Source organism: Myodes glareolus, chromosome 3, assembly GCF_982192425.1.
Source record: "Myodes glareolus chromosome 3, mMyoGla1.1, whole genome shotgun sequence".
Lineage (NCBI taxonomy): Eukaryota > Metazoa > Chordata > Mammalia > Rodentia > Cricetidae > Myodes > Myodes glareolus.
In genome coordinates, this window is record NC_142028.1 from 62,725,210 (window position 1) to 62,744,184 (window position 18,975).

The following is an 18,975-nucleotide window of genomic DNA, read 5'->3' on the forward strand; positions in this document are numbered from 1 at the left end:
GATTTTCTTCTTTTACCACAAGAGTTTGGGGATTCGACTCCGGCTTGGCAGTGGTGCTTTTACCCGCTGAGCCATGTCACATCATAAGCCTTTATTGATTCTGAAAGATAGCTTAAACTTTGAAGCTCCAACGTGATTCATTTTTATGTGTGTGTCTGAGCAAGTGTGTACGTATGTATGCGTGTGTATAGAGGCCAGGAGTTTGACACTGGGTGTCTTCCTCTTTTGCTGTTTACCTTGTTTTTGAGACAGGGACTCTCAGTGGAGGTGGAGCCCACTGGTTTTTATATACTGGCTGACCACAAACATCAGGGATCTTCTTGTCTCCGCACTCCAAGCACTGTGATTGCAAGCATACACAACCAAGGCCAAATTTTTATCTGAGTGCTGGGAATCAAGCTCAGGTCCTCATGCTTACATGACACACATTTTACCTCTTGAGCTATCTCCAGTCACGTATGTAATTCATTTTCATACTGTAGAATAGCTTCCTATCAAGTGGTATTTATTAATAAATATTCTTTAGTCTTCCATGTTAATTGTGGGGGAATATAAAAGGCAACTTTCCTCATTCTTACACATATGCCAAAATAGTAAGTATGTAAGCAAGTGTAAAATTGTAGTGGTTGAGCCTGTCCATTTGGTAGGGTATCTATTTGGTCATTCTGTGTTCTGTCTGTGTTGGTAAAAAGTGAGGAAGGAATACCATACTTCCCCCCCCCCCCCGGAAATTACTAAAATTCAATTTTAAAAATCTTTTGGATGAGGGAAAGAAAAGGGTTAGTTAGGTAAAAGTAGGGCATCTGGAATTTTGTTAATGTTATGATTCTTATGTGTTTGCTTTGCTACTTCATTGATGCGCGCGCGCGCGCGCGCGCGCGCGTGTGTGTGTGTGTGTGTGTGTGTGTGTGTGTGTACTGGTGACTAAGGCTGGGAACATTGCACATGCAAGTATGTATTCCATCACTGAGTTTTCACTCAAAATGTGTATGTGTCTTACAGTTTTAAATATTTTAATAGTTTCAAATCTAATGTAAATAAGTTGGGTGTGGTGGTACATACCTTAATCCTAGCCCTTGGAAAACATGCAGAACTCTGTGAGTTCAAAGCTAGCCTGGACTACATATTAGTTCAGACCATTTAGAGCTGCATAATGAGACCCTGTTTCAAAAGAAAAAAAATGCTGTTCTAAATAATAGTAGAAATTTAGCAGTTTTTGTCTTTAAACATCTCTCATTGAGGCCATTGTTAATAGTGAAACTTTTTCTAAAGTGCCAGCATCTTGCAGGGGACGTGCAGGTTGAAGAGGCCTGCTGTGGTGATGTATAGTGGGGTGGTGGGAGAAAGAGAAGGGGGAGAGTGGGCAAGATATATTCATTTTGGTAAACATTAACTGGGCAATGAACTGTGCACCAGAGGCTGGGCTGACATAAAAAATTTGAACAAGACCAAAGGTTAGAGGAGAAAATAGGATTTGGATGATGTCACTCACTCACTGTCTGGATCTTTAGTAATCTTTCCCTAACACTGTAGATAGTACACACTATTTCACATTTGCTGTTACAGCAGGCTTACATATATGAGCAGCTCTGTAACATGGATACTATGACAAAATTTGCATTCTAGAGATAAGGGAACTTAGGTATGGAGAGCCTCTAGATACTCAGCCAGAGCATACTGGAGCATGGATTCAAACCAACCTCTGGTTCCCTTCTTTGCTGCTGAGAAACCACTATGCTTTGTAACATTAACACAAAGGCTTCCAGAGGGAGATGTAGGTTCAACTGGAGGCCTTTTCCCAAGGTAGCCAGGGAGCTGCCTCCCATGCTGAATTGCTTGTGTGTTCTGGAGCTCTGTGTGAATGCCTTTTCTTCTTTTTACAGACGTGGCTGGATTCTGCCAAAGAAATAAAGAAACAGGTTCGAGGTAAGTGGATACAGCCCTTTTATGGATCTCTCTTTTTTAGTTGGGCCAGAGGATCCCCAGCCATCACTGGCTGTGAGCCAGTCACTTGAGAGTCCTGACTGTGGCAGACTGCTTTGAAATAGAGATAAAGCTTTTCCCTGGAAGGGCCGATTCCATAGTAGAGAAATATAGTAGAGGTTGACCATATTGAGATGTAGGGCAGATTTTGACCATAAACAGACAAAACAAAAACCAACTGGGCAAATTTGGAAAAGTAGGACTAGGCGAGAGTAACAGAAGGTTGGAAAATAACAAAAATGAGAAAATGAAAATGGGAATCAGTTCTCAAAATGGCAGAGACGGAACTGTGCTAGCCACTGGCAGGAGTTTGCTGCTGGGTCTTGGTCCTTTTAGTGTTCTAGACTCTTGTGGTCTTTTTAGTGTTCTAGACTCGTGTGTTCTTTTGGTGTTCTAGACTCTTGTGTCCTTTTTGTCTGGGTTGTGTGATTTTCTGGGTGGTAATGAAACCTTGTGTGACCTCGCGTTGCCATGTCTAGGCCATGATTCCCCTTTTATCTAGCGTCCCCACACTGTGTATGCTGCAAGCTTACTTAGTTAAGCTTAGTTAGCTGTGAGGTTATCGGCTAGTCTATCACAGGCTTGTGTTAAGTAAACCTTTCATTATCTAATAGTGGCCACGAAGTACCAGAGTAGTGATGTTGGCAATTTGGTTAGGCCAAAGAGAAGTTACCCAGTAGTCCTTTAAGTGGAAAAGGTAAGTTCTCAACGTTGTGTTGTTTATAGGGCTCAATGCTCTTCAAGATTGTCAGCATCCACGGGAGGCCCTGGAGCACATGCCCTGAGATAGGGAAGGCCGTGCTTGTCATCCTTTTGTAAATCTAAGGAAGGAAAAGTGAAGGAAGACTTCTTTTCCAATGGCCGTCTGGCAGTGGAGCTCCTCTCGTAGCTTGAGCATATCGTACTGTTGCATGCCCTGCTCGGACTGCTGTTCTGGCGTGGAAAACGTGCAGATTAGTAGTTCATAGCCCAGACCCAGTGGAGTCATTGAGATGGCGCATCTTGATTAAAGCCAGCTAGCTATCATTGTAGCTTCATTTATTTCTGAAGAGCCTTCAGGAAATATGGTGGTGGTTACTGATGAGTGGATTTTAACTCGTTAGTCACCTATTGAGAATTGTTCACTTGTTTCTTGAAACATTTCTGTTACCATGAAACGTTTTTCTTTAGCTCTTGATCATGACTGTTTTAGCATTCTTTTATTTCATTTTGTTTTTGTTTTAGCATTCTTAAAATAGAGAAGCAAAATTTTTTTTTCCTTTGGACTGGCAACTTTCTACATTTGTTCTTCACTGATAAAGGCTTGAATTTATTATTTTATAATTACTATTTTTGTTATTACTATTTTGAGACTGGTCTCACTAGATAGCCCAAAGCAAGCTATAAATAAATTTACATACCCAAGACTCTATTAAAAATAATGATGAAAGTCTTCCTACTGTATGGGGAAAAATCCATAAAGCTTTACTAGTGAATCAAATATATACTATCAGGAAAGGGGTTTTCCTTTTTAACCTTTTATTTTGAAAGTTTTATTGCGAGTATACATGTATGTGTGCACACGTGCATGTCTGCAGAGGTCAGAGAACAGCTTTGTGGAGTCAGTTTTTTCTTCCACCTATACATGGGTTACAGGGATTCAATTCAGGTAGCTAAGCTTGTGTGGCAAGCACCTTTACCTGCTGAGCCATCTCTGTAGCCCCCATGAATAATTTAAACATCATCAAATCTAATCAATTAGATTGGTATAATCTGTGTGATATTTCTAGGCAGATAGGAATTTTTCAGAATGTACCCAGGAGAGATATACATATCTGGGTTTCAGCTACTTGAGGGTCTCTCTCAAAACAAGCAGATCAAAGCAATTATGCTGGACATGGTTTTAAAATCCAATTATAAAAGTAAATGTTACAGGTATACAATATAACATTTAAAGTAAATGTTACAGGTATACAATATAACATTTAAAGGTGCAAACGAAAATAGCACAAGGTGAATCTTCCTGCCCTGCCTTAGTCATGCAGTTTCCTTTTCTGGAAGCAACCATGGCAACTAATTTCCTGTCTTCCTTCTAGGCAAGTCTGAGCGCATTTAAACACATACCGATGGTCGTGTCTACTTAAATATGTGACTCATCTTTCTGTATAACAGGGTATTGGTATCTATGCCTGCCTCTCTCTCTCTCTCTCTCCATCCATCCATCCATTCATCCATCTATCTATTCTTCCATCTATCTATATTTCATTGTTTTAAAAAATGATCACATACACTATATATAGATAATCATATTTCTGTGTATTTCGGATTACTCTCATTAGTTTCCTATTACATTCACGTTTGCATTTTGGATATATCTCTGTATTTGCTAAGTATCTATAGATTTTTTTTAGTATGTGTATGAGTAATTGTTTTTGTAGAGGTACATGTGTGTGTACCTGTGTGTGGAGGGCAGGGGTCAACCTTGGGTCCTATTCCTTGGGCACTGTCTACCTTGTTATTTGAAATCCCTGAAACTCACCAAGTGTGCTAGTCTTGCTGGGCAATGGGCTCCAGGAACCTGTTGTCTCCACCTACACAGTGCTAGGATTACAAAGTGTGTTATCATGTGCAGTCTTTTTTCTTTACTGTGGGTTCTTGGAACTAAATTGAGTTTCCATGCTTAAAAGGCAAGTGCTTGAACAACTGAGCTATCTCCCCAATTCAGATTCTTAAAAGTAGGGTAAAGTTCAGGACTGGCCATATAGCGTAGTGATAGAGCACTTACCTAGCATTAACCAAAAAACAAAGAAAAGAAAAAATACCAGAGCAAAACCCCCAAAATTTAAATTGTAATAAAAATTCAACAAAGAATGGAGGCCATGTAACAAGCCCATGTTCCCCATCCATCCAGAATTAACGTGCGTTACGTTTCTGTTTGTCAGCAGAGAGAAGTTTGAGCTCCTTGGCTTTCTTTCCAGCCACATCTCCCCTGCCTGTAGAAGTCTGCTGTCAGCTGGGGGCTTTCCAGTTCTGTTTCTGTCCCTTTCTTATAGCCACCCACGTGCAGAACACACAAAGTTGCTTTGTCCTGTATTGTGAAATTTCCTCAGAGCCAGCTTCTTGTGTCCAGGCTTATCTGTCTTTTTTCTCCTGCCCACTTGACTTTGAGGCTTATTTTCTTGGTTCTGGACGAGGACTCTCTCTTGCTGAGTCAGGCTAGCTGCCCTCATCCTAAGGCATATCAGGCAGCTCACAACTATTTGTAATTTTGGCTCAAGTGTATCCAATAACCTCTTCTGGCCTTTGTTAGTAGCTGCACACATGCAGCATACACACATAGAAATAATTCTTTAAAAGATTTATTAGTAGGGCTGGAGAGATGGCTTAGCAGTTAAGCGCGTTGGCTGCTTTTCCAGAGGACCCAGGTTCAATTCCCAGCACCCACATGGCAGCTCTTACTACCTGTAACTCAGAGTTCAAGGGATCCAACTTGCTCACATAGACACACGTGCAGGAGAAATACCAATACACATAATTTTTTTTAAAAAAATTATAAAAACATCCAGTTAACTTAAAATTATTAATAAAATGTTTTAACACAGTTTCAGAATTTTAGAAAAATTAAACAAGGGATAGTCCACAGGCAAGATATGCTTATACCTTTTCTGTATGCTGAAACTTACATGTAATTTACCCAAATTATGTTTTAAAAAAACTTTAGCCCATGTACCCTCTCCCACTTTTTCCACAAAGGTCACCACTTTCTTGAACTTTGAGATAATTATTCTATTGAATTTTTGTGAGTGTTTTTAATTTCTTCTGGGTTTCTATTATTTTAAAATATGGCTTATTAAAACCATTTGAATGCCGTAAAAATTAAGTGACTTGTCTTACTCAGCATCATTTTTGAAACTTACAGTCATCAGAAAGAAATTTCACCCAACTCTTCCTACCCTTACTGTGAGTGACATCTTTATGTTTTCTTTTATATCCACTTCATAATTTTAGTGCTGATATTTCCTCCACCAAAATGGCTTACAATGGATCATAACCTACACTTAAAAAAAAATGAAAAGAAAAGCTAAACAACCCTGACTTAGGATGTATGCCTGGAAATAGGGCTTAGTAGGCTATCTGGAAGTTGAATGTCTTGTTCCCTCACTGTCCGCTTTATTCCCAGGAGACAATCTTTCACTGAAGCTGTAACTAGGCTGGTGGTCAGCAAGCTCCAGTGATTTTTCTGCCTGTCCCTGTCAGTGCTGGGGTTACAAGCATGTGCAGCCATGTCCAACTTTTTAGCATGGCCTCTGGAGATTTGAATTCATACTTGTGTAGCAATTGCTCTTACTTGCTAACCAAACTTTCTTCAGTGCCAGAAAGCCATTTTAAAAAAAAAGTTAATTAAGCTGGGAGGTTTTAGCATATGCCTTTAATCCCAGCACTTGGAGGCAAAGGCAGGTAGGTCTCTGAGTTTGGGAACAGCCTGGTCTACAGAGTGCGTTCCAGGACAACTAGGACTATTTAAGAGAGACTCTGTCTCGGGAAAAAAAAAAAGGAGCTGGAAAGATGGTTCAGCAATTGTGGTCACTTCCTGCTCTTCCAGAGGACCTTTTGGTTTCCAGCACCCATACCAGGCAGCCCATAACCACCTATAATTTCAGCTCCAGGGGATCCAATAACAGCTTCTGGCCTCTGTGAGCAGCTGCATACATGTGCGTGTGTACATACACACACATGCATATATCGAGAACGCATACAGATAGAAGTAAATCTTTTAAATTACTAATAAATTTTTAAAATAACTTCAGACTTATGGAAAATATTAAAGAGAATAGTATAAGAATTCTTAGGTGGCCTGTACCCAGATTCCTCAAATATTTTTTTGCTGAATTTATTTTATCTTAAATTTTTGTTTCTTTTACACATATTGAATTGTGTGTATATATGTGCACATGAACTTTTATTTCAGGTAATGTTTACATATCATAAATAAATATCTTCAAAATTGCAAAAGAGCACCCACTGACTTCTGATGGCTCAGAGCAAAATATAAATCACATTCCTAAAATAAGTTCTGTGAACAAGTCAAGATACAGGATTATTTCTTCATGTAATTTTGCCTGTATGGTTCTAATCCACGATAATGAAGACTGTGCTAAGGTTAAAAAAATAAATGAGGTCTTCTAGCTTTCCTTGGTGGAATTTAAGCAAGGTAATAGTGTTTTTAAAACAGAAAATGTTGGAAGATTTAAGGGAAAAAAAAGAAAACAATCTCAAATTTAGACATAAAAAACAAAACTCCTGTCTTTATTTTTATAGGTGTACCTTGGAACTTCACATTTAATGTGAAGTTTTATCCGCCTGACCCAGCACAGCTGACTGAAGACATAACAAGGTAAGTACTTCGTCGGCATGGATATCCAGAGCTGTATTCTTATCATCAACTCTGGGAATTTCCCCACTCAGAACAGGAGAAAATGTTAAATGGTTAGTCTAAAATACAGAGTTTCTGGTGCCTTCAAACTAGACTTACAGATGCTGAGCCTGAAAGGCTGGAACCTGCCAGGAGCCAGCCCTGCTTACCATGTGTTACACCACATAGTACAGTACAGGGTGGGCAGGGCTTCTCTTAAACCACACTCCCCTGGCAAGTCCTACTTGTTTTACTGTATTCCCCATAAGGTTGAAAACAGCAAAATCACATGATAATTATTTCTTTATCTCTCCTTTAAAGCGTCCCCCTTGTACTGACCCATTTTTGAGCCTATTTAATTTATAGCACACACCTTCAATCCCAGCACTCGGGAGGCAAAGGCAGGCAGATCTCTGTGAGTTTGAGGCTATCCTGATCTAAAGAGCGAGTTCTCGGACAGGCTCTAAAACTACAGAGAAACCCTGTCTCGAAAAACAAAAAACCAAACCAAAACAACAACAACAAAAAAACTATTGAATTTTTAAGAAAATTATTTTTGGTTTTATCAAAGATGAACAAAAACTAAATGGAAAAGTACCGCATGTTGAACGCTGTGAGCATTCATACCTGTGATGTCACCAAGGAACCCTCTTCATAGTAGATACTTGGCAGTATTTGTTAAATTGAATTGCTGGGTTGCCAAGAAACTGCTTTCTAAATCTGATTTTGTTGTTGATAATCTGATTTCTGAGGAATTTATAGTCTCTAAGATTCAGTTTTCGTCTCTCTAAAATGAGGGAGGGGTTGAAGCAATGGTTTGCTGGTTAAAAGCCCTGGTTGTTCTTCCTAGTGACCCAGGTTCAATTTCCGGCACCCACATGGTGGCCCACAGCTATCTGTGACTCTAGCCCCAGGGAACACCAAGCCCTGCTCTGATCTCCACGGACAGTGCATGCACATGGTACACAGATATATGCAGGGAGAATACCCATTTGTAAAATAAAAATACAGGAAAATATAAATGAGGGAATAATTTAAACTCCTAAAATCCGATGATTAAGTGCTGTGAAAAGCCTATAGCATTTTCTAAGGTTACTTTGTGTAAAGTCATTCTCAGTTGAGATGTCTTCTCCTTCCCCGAGAAAACTGTTTATTTCATTTTTATGGTATACATGGGTGTGCATAATACTTAAGAGTGTATACTCACTGGGGCGGTGGTGACGCATACCTTCAGTCCCAGCACTCAGGAAGCAGAGGCAGGTGGCTCTTTGTGAGTTCGAGGCCAGCCTGATCTACAGAGTGAGTTCCAGGACAGCCAGGGCTACACAGAGAAACCCTGTCTCGAGACCTCCACTCCCACCCCCAAAAAAGAGTGTGTACTCAATAAAATAATTTCTTTACCTCCTTCAGATGTTTCCTACTTTTCCTCTTTTTCTGAACTGTTTTCCAACTCTGATCAATATAGTTATTGAGCTTTTTATGAAAATATTTTAAATAAAAGGAAGAAACAGTTTCACAATGACTAGCCATGTGTCCCCTGTCCTATACTGAACAATTATCATGTTGTGTTTCCTTAGCCTCTTTCCTTCTCTCTTCTTTCTTTTCCCCCTTTCTTATTTTTTGTCTGTCTGTATTGTGTTCTTCTGTTGTTACTGACATATTCACATCTTTTCTTATTTTGGATGTAGATATTATTTATGTCTTCAGCTTCGGCAGGACATCGTTGCTGGACGGCTACCCTGTTCCTTTGCAACCTTAGCCCTCCTCGGCTCTTACACCGTCCAGTCTGAACTGGGAGACTATGACCCGGAACTGCATGGCGTGGAATATGTTACTGACTTTAAACTGGCTCCAAATCAGACCAGGGAACTTGAAGAGAAGGTCATGGAATTGCATAAGTCATACAGGTGAACATGTTTGCAGATGTTCTGGGTTTATTTTGGCTGTGAGTTTAAACCCGTGACTTGTTATTGATTCATTGTTTACCATAGCGAGAGTCACCCTGAATTCATTTCCCTTTATTGTTTGACTTTGGGAAAGGCATTCAAGCCCTCTGACTGTTTTTCTTATCAGGGTAATGGAAAATTTTTTTGTTTGTTTCTGTTTTTGTTTCCAGGTTTACTGAAAAATTTTTTTCTTCTGTTTCTAAGTTTATTGATTTTATTGTATTAGTTATCAGAGTACTGAGCATTGCATTGTAGGGTAAAAACTAAATGAGATTGTGTGTGTGTGTGTTTGTGTGTGTGTGAGAGAGAGAGAGAGAGAGAGAGAGAGAGAGAGAGAGAGAGAGAGAAACCACTTAGCACAAGGCCTTCACATAGTAGGTGCTCAATACATGGTAGCTATCACTATTATTGCTTTAACTTTTCTATTCCAGGTTTTAGACATATGCTACATTAGGTGCCTTAAGAGCCTTAGAGCAAGAACTTCTGATTTGGGTGCTGGGCATGTGGGTAGATTCAGAGGGTCGGTGGTACCCTTGAAAGTATTTTCTTAAGCCATGTCTTCATCAAATTCCCTGATTTATTGCTTTTAATGAAGTTAATTAGTAACGTTGGGAGATAGCACACCATGACTAAGAGCAAGGCTTATCCTTGGTTTGAGGCAGGTCGAGGTCATGCCTCTGTTCTGTCCCTTCCCTGTGAACTTAAGACGATGCCCTTCAGTTTTCTCTGATCTGGTTCCTAGAGTGTCTAACTGAGATTGTTACTTTAGAAGAAATAAGGCAAAGAATAAGTTTAGAAAAGAGAATGTGTGTGTGTGTGTGTGTGACATATAAAAATTCAGTAATTGTTACCTAATACCAAAATGAGCCCCCCCCCATTGTATTTCTTTCTCTGTACACCTGTTTTTTTATTTGAATGACTTACTGTAGTTAAATTTCACAAACTGCTTTAGTCTGATCTTGACTTTGGTTGACATCACATTAGCATGGCATCCTGAGCTGTGTGAGCATGCTCTGTGTTACAAAGATTTAAAAGGTCAGTTTGTCCAAAGCATGGTCTCTGGAGCTTGCTGCGGTAGCCACAAGTATTCTGTCTGTCTGTGGAACTGTCCTGTTCTCTTTGAGTTCATTTTAATAGATTTAATAGATCGTGAGATGCTTCTAATGAGAGATCTTTACCTTAATATGGCCTGGTTCTGACTGTCTTATTGCATTTAAGGTTCAGATGCCTCAGTCATGAAAGCCATAATAATTTTCATTAATTGATTGTATGTGTGCATGTGTGTGCATGTGTGGAAATCAGAAGATAGCTTGCAGGAGTCAGATTTCTTTCCATCATGTGGGTTCCAGAACTCAAACTCAGGTTTTCAGTGCCTTTACCCCGCCCCCCCCACCCAGACCTATAATAAGGAGTGTAAAGTTTATAGCCCGTGTAGCATCATCTCATGTGCTACCCAGCTCTCATGGGATTACAGTGTGTTTTACATTTGTTTATTTTATGTGTGCGGATGTTTTGTTTGCATGTATTGTATGTACTATGTGTGTGCCTTGTGCTCATGGAGGTCAGAAGAGGGCACTGGGTCACCTATAGAACTGGAGTTACAGAATGTTATTAAGCCACCATGTTGGTGCTGAGAATTGAACCTGGGTCATCTGTAAGAGCACCAAGTGCTCCCAACTACTGATCTGTCTCTCTAGCTGTCAAAATTTACTTCTACATTGGGCTTATGCGTCCTAAGGTACTAATGTGTGAGACCACTAACTCAGAGATCTGCCTGCCTCTGCCTCCTGTGTGCTGGGGTTAAAGGCATGCGCCACCACTGCCCAGCTTCTGATGATACTTTTAATAGTTATTTGATCACAATAGGATTCAAATTTGGAAGGACTTTGTACAGCGTCTCATCTAACGCTTGACTGTTCTTTATACCGTTGTTACATAATCATGATAATTAGAAGTCATCAGTTAAAATAGTCTCTTCCTACGTGCCAGATAGTGTGCTAAGCACTTTATGCTCAGTGTCACACTTAACCTTTATCGCCACCTTTTAAACTAGCCAGCAGATCTAAAAGTGTAGTCCACAAACTCTGCTGCTTTTCAAAAGCGGTCTCTTAACGCAGAATTGTTTCCATGGCAATTCTAAGTTATTTGACTGTCTCACTGTGTCGAAGGCGCTGAAGCACAAATTGAGGCACAAAGCTGTCCTAGTAGCCATATTTCTCACCAGTATGCAGTGCAAGTACCCATAATCCTAGCCCTGGGAGGTGAGACAGGAGGATGCTCACTAACAGTCGCAGAGCTCCGGGTTCAGGGAGAGATCCTGCCTCAGAAGGTAAGTTGGAGAGCAATAGAGAGGACTCTTGACATTGACCTCTGGCCTTTACACACTCACACGTGAGTGGGAGTGCCTATATGCACATCCATAATACATAGACACACACATGTGAATTAAAAAATAAAAAGGTGAGTTCATTTAAGAATTTTCTTACAGGGACCTGTGAGATGGCTCAGTAAGTAAAGCTACTTGCTACCAAACTTGATAACCTGAATTCCGTCCCTAGATCCCACATAGTAGAAAAAGAACCAACTTCTGCAAATTGTTCTCTGACCTCCATAGAAGTCCTCCATTGTGTAAGCAAATGAATTAAAAGTGAAACAACAACAACCACAAAACTAACCTATCTTCCTCCCTCCTTTCCTTTCTTCCATACTCTTCATGAGTATGAGTGGCCGGCAGCTCTTTGTCCTCCTGCTTCTGCCCCTTAGTGCCGGGATCATGAGCATTGCCTCACTATGCCCAGCAATTTTAAGAATAGTCTATTTTCATTTAGATGCTGTTGTTAAACCTAGAGCTTGAGCATACAGGCAAATGCATTGTGCATCTGAGCTTTGCTCTCAGCCCAAGACAATATTGATTAAATAGTTTAAAAAGTGTTCATTTTACCAAATCTTGAATGTATTTTAGTTAATGGTCTATGACTTAATGAAATGTACTTAAAGCATCCCTCTGCCTGCCAGTTCAAGTACAACCATGTACAGCAGCAAAAGCATCATGATTACATTGTGGGCTGAATGAGTTCACCACCGTTTTTCTGTAACACTATTGGAAAAAAAGATCAACAATTTATAATCACTCAGACCTGATTATTTGACATACATTGGGGAAAAAAAAAGGAATGAGCCAGTACTTTTAGAAGAAAAAAAACTGATAGTATTTGTTGCTTTTGCAAAATTCAAGCCTTCAAACAAAAATTAGCATTTAAGACTGTTGTACTGGTACACTTTCATGATGCATGTACTCTGGAGGGTGAGGTGGAAGGCTCATGTGGGTCAAGGATTTTAGAGCCACCCTGGGCAAACATAGGAAGATAGCTGTAGGCAGATTTTTCATCAGGACTATCAACTCCCCGGTAACAACAGAGATTTATTATTAATTATGAAAGTTCGGCCTATAGCTTAGGCTTGCTTCTGACTAGCTCTTATAACTTAAATTAACCCATTTCTATTAATTTACTTTCTACCTCATGACTTCCTTACCTCATCTCCATATCGCTCATCCTGCTTGCCCTGCATCTGCTGGTGTTTCCACCTTATTCTTCCCCAGTATCCTCTCTGCCCTGAAAATCCTGCCTTGCTATTGGCCATTCAGCTTTTTATTAAACCAATCAAAGTAACGCATCTTCATAGTTTGTGTATATATATATATATATATATATATATTTTATATATTTATAAAAAATATATATATATTTTAAAAAGACTCCAAACAGACTCCCAACAGAACAGATTCCAAAGTTAGAATTTTGGAAAACTTACATATACCATGATTATCTTGCCAGTTAACAATTACAGACTTTTCTATTGAGATTAGTAGTGTGTTTGTTGTTTTATGTTTTGAGACAGGGTTTCTCTGTATAGCCCTGGTTGTCTTAAGGTGCACTCTGTAAACCAGACTGGTCTTGTACTCAAATATCCACCTACCCTTGCCTCTGGAATGCTGGGATTAAAGGCATGCATCATCACTACCCAGCTGAGGTTAGCAGTGTTTTAATGAACATGGTTTTAAACATATGTGTTGTATGCTGACATGTGTCAACTTTTGAATGAATTAATTCAGCTAATAAATATATGAAACATATCATGTTTTAAAATAATGCTGACCAGGTATATAGTGCACACCTTTAACCCTGACACTGAAGGCAGAGGCAGCCAGATCCCTGAGTTTGAGGCCAGTCTGGTCTACAGAGTAAGTTCCAGGACAGCCAGGACTACACAAAGAAAACCTGTTAAAAACAAAAAATAAAAAACAAACAAAAAAACCTCCAAAAACCAAAAACTAAAGTAAATAAAAAATAAATAAGTAAAATAATGCACAAGTAAAAAGATGCACTCAAAATGCAAGGTAGACCAGTGAAATCTCAAGTATGTAATGAATTTTAACAACACAAAATTTCATTGATTTGTTGAGTTCAAACTCCCAGAGCCCTCGTAGAACCCATGTCAAAAGCCTTGCAGGGTGGCACATTCTAATCCCAGCACTGGAAGGGCGGGGACAGGTGGATTTGGAGGCTGACTGGCCAGCCAGTGCGGCATAATTGGTGAGGTCAATGAAGAGACCTATTTCAAAAGACAAGGTGAAAGGCATCTGAGATGACACTCAAAGTTGACCTCTGACCTGCACATATGCACATGCTCACTCTCATATATGCTTGTGTCCCTCATGCACATACATGAACACACATAAGAAACTGCTCTCACGTTTAGATATAGTATCAAAAAAGACTTAAAAATTTTCATCTTTTGCTATTATTTTTTATAAATTGTTTTTAATTTATAAAACAGTAGATTTATTGTTATTCTTTAAGAGCCAGTAAATGAACACTTAAGTTTTACTTAGACTTAAAATTTATAGCACAGTCTAACACATAAAGAAAAGTACTTTGTGGTCCTCAATGATTAAGGTGATAGAGAATTCCTCAGGCTGGAAGCATTTTGGAGCTCACTAGGTTATACAGTGGGCACATAGATGAGTTACCCACATCTCACTCTGAATTCAGAGTGCTACTTTTTAGCTTTGTGCCTCTCTGTAAGTTACTTAGGGCCCCTGAGGTTCATTTTCTTATCTGAAAAATGAGGTTTATGAAGCGAATTTTATAATTAAATCAGAAAATATATCTAAGCACTTAGCAAATGATTATACTTGTATACTGCTAACTCTTAGACATCCGTGGTGACACATGCCCATTATCTAAGCTATTAAGAATTGGAGGCAGAAGGCTCAGAAATCAAGGGCAACCTCAGCTACGGTCGAGAGTTCAAGGCCAGCTGGGACTACATGAGACCCTGTTCTGTCCCCTGAAAAGACACCAAAATCCAACAACAGCAGTACAGTGTCATCATTTTACAAACAATGTAAGTTTAGGTTTGGAGAACCACTCTCGTACTTAGCAGAACTTCAACAGAACAATCTCAGAGGATTGATGGATGTGGTCTAGTTGATGTTCTGTTAGATGAAAATTAGAAACTAAACAATCACAGATCTCCATGACTGAAAAATGTAGATGTCTGACATCATGGGGTTTATTATTCCATTCTGGACACATTGATGATCTTAGTAACAGGGCCCAGTGGAAACGTTAATATGCCTAACAGCGTGGCATTTGAACCAATCACAGAAACTCCTGCTGAAGTGTAAGCATTTTAGTGTGTTGAAAGGTACAAGCTAATATCACCCTACTCTCCAGATAAACAGAAGACAGTCTACACAGGAGGAAGCTGTAGTGGTGACCCTTTGCCCAGACAGGAATTGTTTTGAAGCTATAATTAATTTTGAATTAACACTAGCAAGTCAAGCTTGGCCCTCTGTTTATAGGAATTAAGGAGGGATGCATACTTGTCAGTTGTCTCCCTTAATCAGGAAATGCAACAGACATTGCTAAAAAGCTGCCACACAACACTGGAACTCAACTCAATAGTGATGCCTTTGCTGAATAAGTCAGTACAGGTGAAGTGTGCTATAACTTCTCCATGTCATAAGCAGGAGTTGGCAGGTGCCAGGGCTCTATGGTTTGGTATTTTTGTAAGCTGTGGGACTTCTAAGTGGTACATTGGGTTTTTTTTCTTCTAAATTTACTTATTTATTTTATGTGTATGAGTGCTCTATCTACATGTATGCCTGCCTGCCAGAAGGACACCAGTTCCCTTTATAGACAGTTATGAGCCACCGTGTAGTCGCTAGGAATTGAACTCAGGACCTCTAGAAGAGCAGCCAGTACTCTTAAAAGCTGACCCATCTCTCCAGCTCCCTGAATGCTCCATGGTCTAGAAATACTTATCCTCTTCCCAGCAGGATTATTATGTCTTTCAGAAGTCTAAAAATTTTGGCAAGAACTTTAATCATTACATTTTTAAGATAAAAGATAATTTATGATTTTAAAATATTTGATTTTTATTTTGTATGTGTGTACAGATGTTTTTCCCTCATGTATGTCTATGTACCACATTTGTTTAGTGCCTTGGAACCTGAAGAGGACATCAGATTCCCTGAAACTGGAGTTACAGATGGCTGTAAGCCATCATGTGGGTGCTCTGGCCTGAATCTGGGTCTTCTGCCAGAGTAGCAAGTGCTCTTAGCTAAGCTTTCTAGCCCCTAACTTATGACTTTAATTTAGAAAATATATGTATTGTACTTATACATGCAGGTGTCTTGAATGGAATGGTTATGGAAGATTCCCCCCATGTTTTAAATGATATTTGCCTATTTTATGTGTGAATGCATATGATTCTTTTTATTGGAAAAACCTTTCTGGGACAATAGATGGATCTGAGCAAGTCATGCCAAAGAGGCCTCTGGTTTAGGACATCCAGGTCTCAGCAGGGTGAAGGCAGTATTTGTGGGTTAGAGGGCAGTCTGCTTGAGGACTTATAACTCATAGGGTATCTTAGTTACTGTCCTGTTGCTGTGAAGAGATATAAAGAGATCAAGGCAACTCTTCTAAAAGAAAGCATTTAATTGGGAGCTGGTTTACAGTTCAGAAGGTTAGTCCCTGATCGTCATGGTGGGAAGCAGGTAGGCATGGTAGCTGAGAGCTTTACATCCTCATCTGCAGGCAAGAGACTGGTCTGACAGGGGCTTTTGAAACCTCAAACCTCACTCGCAGTGACACACCTCCAACAAGGCCAGACCTTTTCCATCTAGGCTGCACCTGCTAACCCTTCCCAAACAGTTCAACTAACTGGTGACCGATCATTCATATGAGCCTATGGGGCCATTCTCTTTTCAGCCACCACACAGGGCATGGACACAGGGGAGTAGCATTCAGAGTCCAAGCAGAACAGGCATCCATGTGTGGATAAAGTCTGGGGAGAATTGCGGGGGGGGAGGTTAAACGGATGGTCAGAGTGACGTAGTCTGAGGTGGTCTAACATGGGCAATCAAAACCCTAATAGAGTAAGGAGGGCATCCATATGTGGATAGCAGTCCGGGTGGTGAATTCAGTGTGAGTTAGGAGAAGAGGATGAGAAGGGTGTCTAGATGGGGAGAGTTCAGAGGCTGCAATGAGAACTTGTTTATATATTGACTGAAAGAAAATATTGATCAAATTATTCAGAATATTTAGGGTAATTTGTAAGTAAAGGACATACACATTATGGATAGGGAGAAAAGAACCTGTTGGTATTGCATTAAAACTGGAAGTTTCAATGCACACTCATGGTTTCCAGTGTAATAACAGGTAGTGGTAGACATATATGTAAATAGGTTCACGTATAAATACTGGCATACTTTAATTCTACACTGTGCTGGGAAAAGATGCTCAAAAAGATGAGCAATGTTTAGAAGGACAAATTGTTCTTGTAGAAGCTCTGACCAAATCCTGGTCGGGGGTTTAAGTAGAAAAATATATATGCAAAATAAGTGATTATATTGCATTGAGTAAATTGAGAGTTCTGGGTTGAGGATACAGTGGCACAACACTTGCTTAGCATGAGGAATGCCAAAACAAACAAGAAATCCAACCTGGAATCCATGAATCCATAATGATATACATAAATAAATAGTTTGATGGGGGAAATCTCAAAAAAAATTGAAAAGAATTCCTGTTGGCAGAAGCTGCTCGTTTGTTACCCAGCTGCCCAGACCTTGAATAATCACACTTTGCTTGGCCTATTAGCTCACGTTTCTTATTGGTTAGCTCTTATATCTTAAGTTAATCCATCTCTATTAATTTGTGTATTCACAGCATACAGAGGGGGGGAATCCCACATCACCTCCCCTTTTCTGTCTAAATAAAAAGGAAGGTTTTAACTTTAACATAGTAAAATTACATATAGCAAGACAGTTATCAAGCAAGAATTATAGTTACAATATTTATATATACTTTATCTTTAATCATAACTAAGGAAAATTGTAACTATAACTATCTATTCTTCAACTCCATCAAAGACTCCAGAAGGATATAATATTACCTAAGTTAACATGAAGTGCATTGTAAGCAAATTCCAAAACTAGAATTGACAGAGACATCTCACTGCCTGGACAGTCACCCAAAGTTCTTCTGTACCATTGGGGCACCCATCTTCAGTCTACAGGCCCATAGTATCCAGCAGACTTTTCCATGAAGCAGGAAATTTCAAAGACAGTTCTGCCTATATTGGCAGTTTGTCAGTCACTTTCTTCTGTATTCCTGCAGAATGTCTGACAGACTCTTTCATGAAACAGGAACCCCAAAGGACTGTTTCACCTTTAGGCAATTTCAGCAGTCATTTTCCTGTGGGTCCTGCATGTCCAGTTCATACAGCATAACATCAAGTCATCCAGGCAACAGCAGTTTTTTTTTCCCCCCAAATGGTTAGCAAACTCCATAAGGAGCCTCTTTGCTGTCCATCATCCTCTTGAAGTAGTTGCTGGTGCCAGGAGCAGATGTATCTCATAGTCATGAAAAGTCCTAAGTTCTTAAAACATTTTAAATGCCGTATTCTGTTAGTCTTTGAAAGGTTTGAAGAATATCTAACTGAAGTATATCTCAATACATCTAGAAAACCTCACTAACATGACTACAATCTTGGCTATTATAGATGATTATCTATTAACCTATATTTCTTAATTATACATTACATTTTTAAATGAGCTGTGCAAGCACAATGCCTTAATCAAGAGCAGAAATATACATATAGCAAAATTGACCTTAAATTTGTATCAGTAAACCAAGATCCATACCAATGTAAATCTCTATAGCATATCCTCCTTTAAATGTAAATAATATTTGGGAATTTGGGCATAGTTCTTTCCAAACTGCATCCTGATTTTTGTTGGGCAAAGTAATTTTAGGGTTTACAGAGACCTTTTTTTTGGGGGGGGGATGTCTTGGTCTATCAAACTGCATTAGTCTGGAAGGAATCCACAGGTTCTCATTCTCTGTGCAAACAAAAGTAGAACCTTTTTTTCCAGAGAAACATATTTTTATACACAAATTTTGCAAGTCAAGATACCTTTAAAATATATATGTTGGTTTAGCTTAGCAGCCTCCAGAATCTTATATCTCTCTGTAGTCAAAAAAATTCAAAGAAAACATTAATATACATAATCCAAACTCTCTGTATATATTTCATCTTTACATGACTTATTTTTCTTACTCTATTACTTTTTCTACAAGTTTA

At 39.3% G+C, this 18,975-nt stretch overlaps 1 protein-coding gene across 22 annotated transcripts in view; it reads left to right on the forward strand.

The window, feature by feature from the left end:
- Nucleotides 1-18,975, forward strand: part of Epb41 (erythrocyte membrane protein band 4.1) — a 156,912-nt gene that overhangs the window by 77,350 nt on the left and 60,587 nt on the right. For all 22 annotated transcript variants that reach the window (XM_085686691.2, XM_085686690.2, XM_085686689.2 and 19 more), the window contains 3 exons: nt 1,884-1,926; nt 7,282-7,357; nt 9,064-9,282. In XM_085686691.2, the coding sequence (XP_085542817.2) occupies nt 1,884-1,926; nt 7,282-7,357; nt 9,064-9,282 (338 nt within the window). The remainder of the gene's footprint in view (nt 1-1,883; nt 1,927-7,281; nt 7,358-9,063; nt 9,283-18,975) is intronic.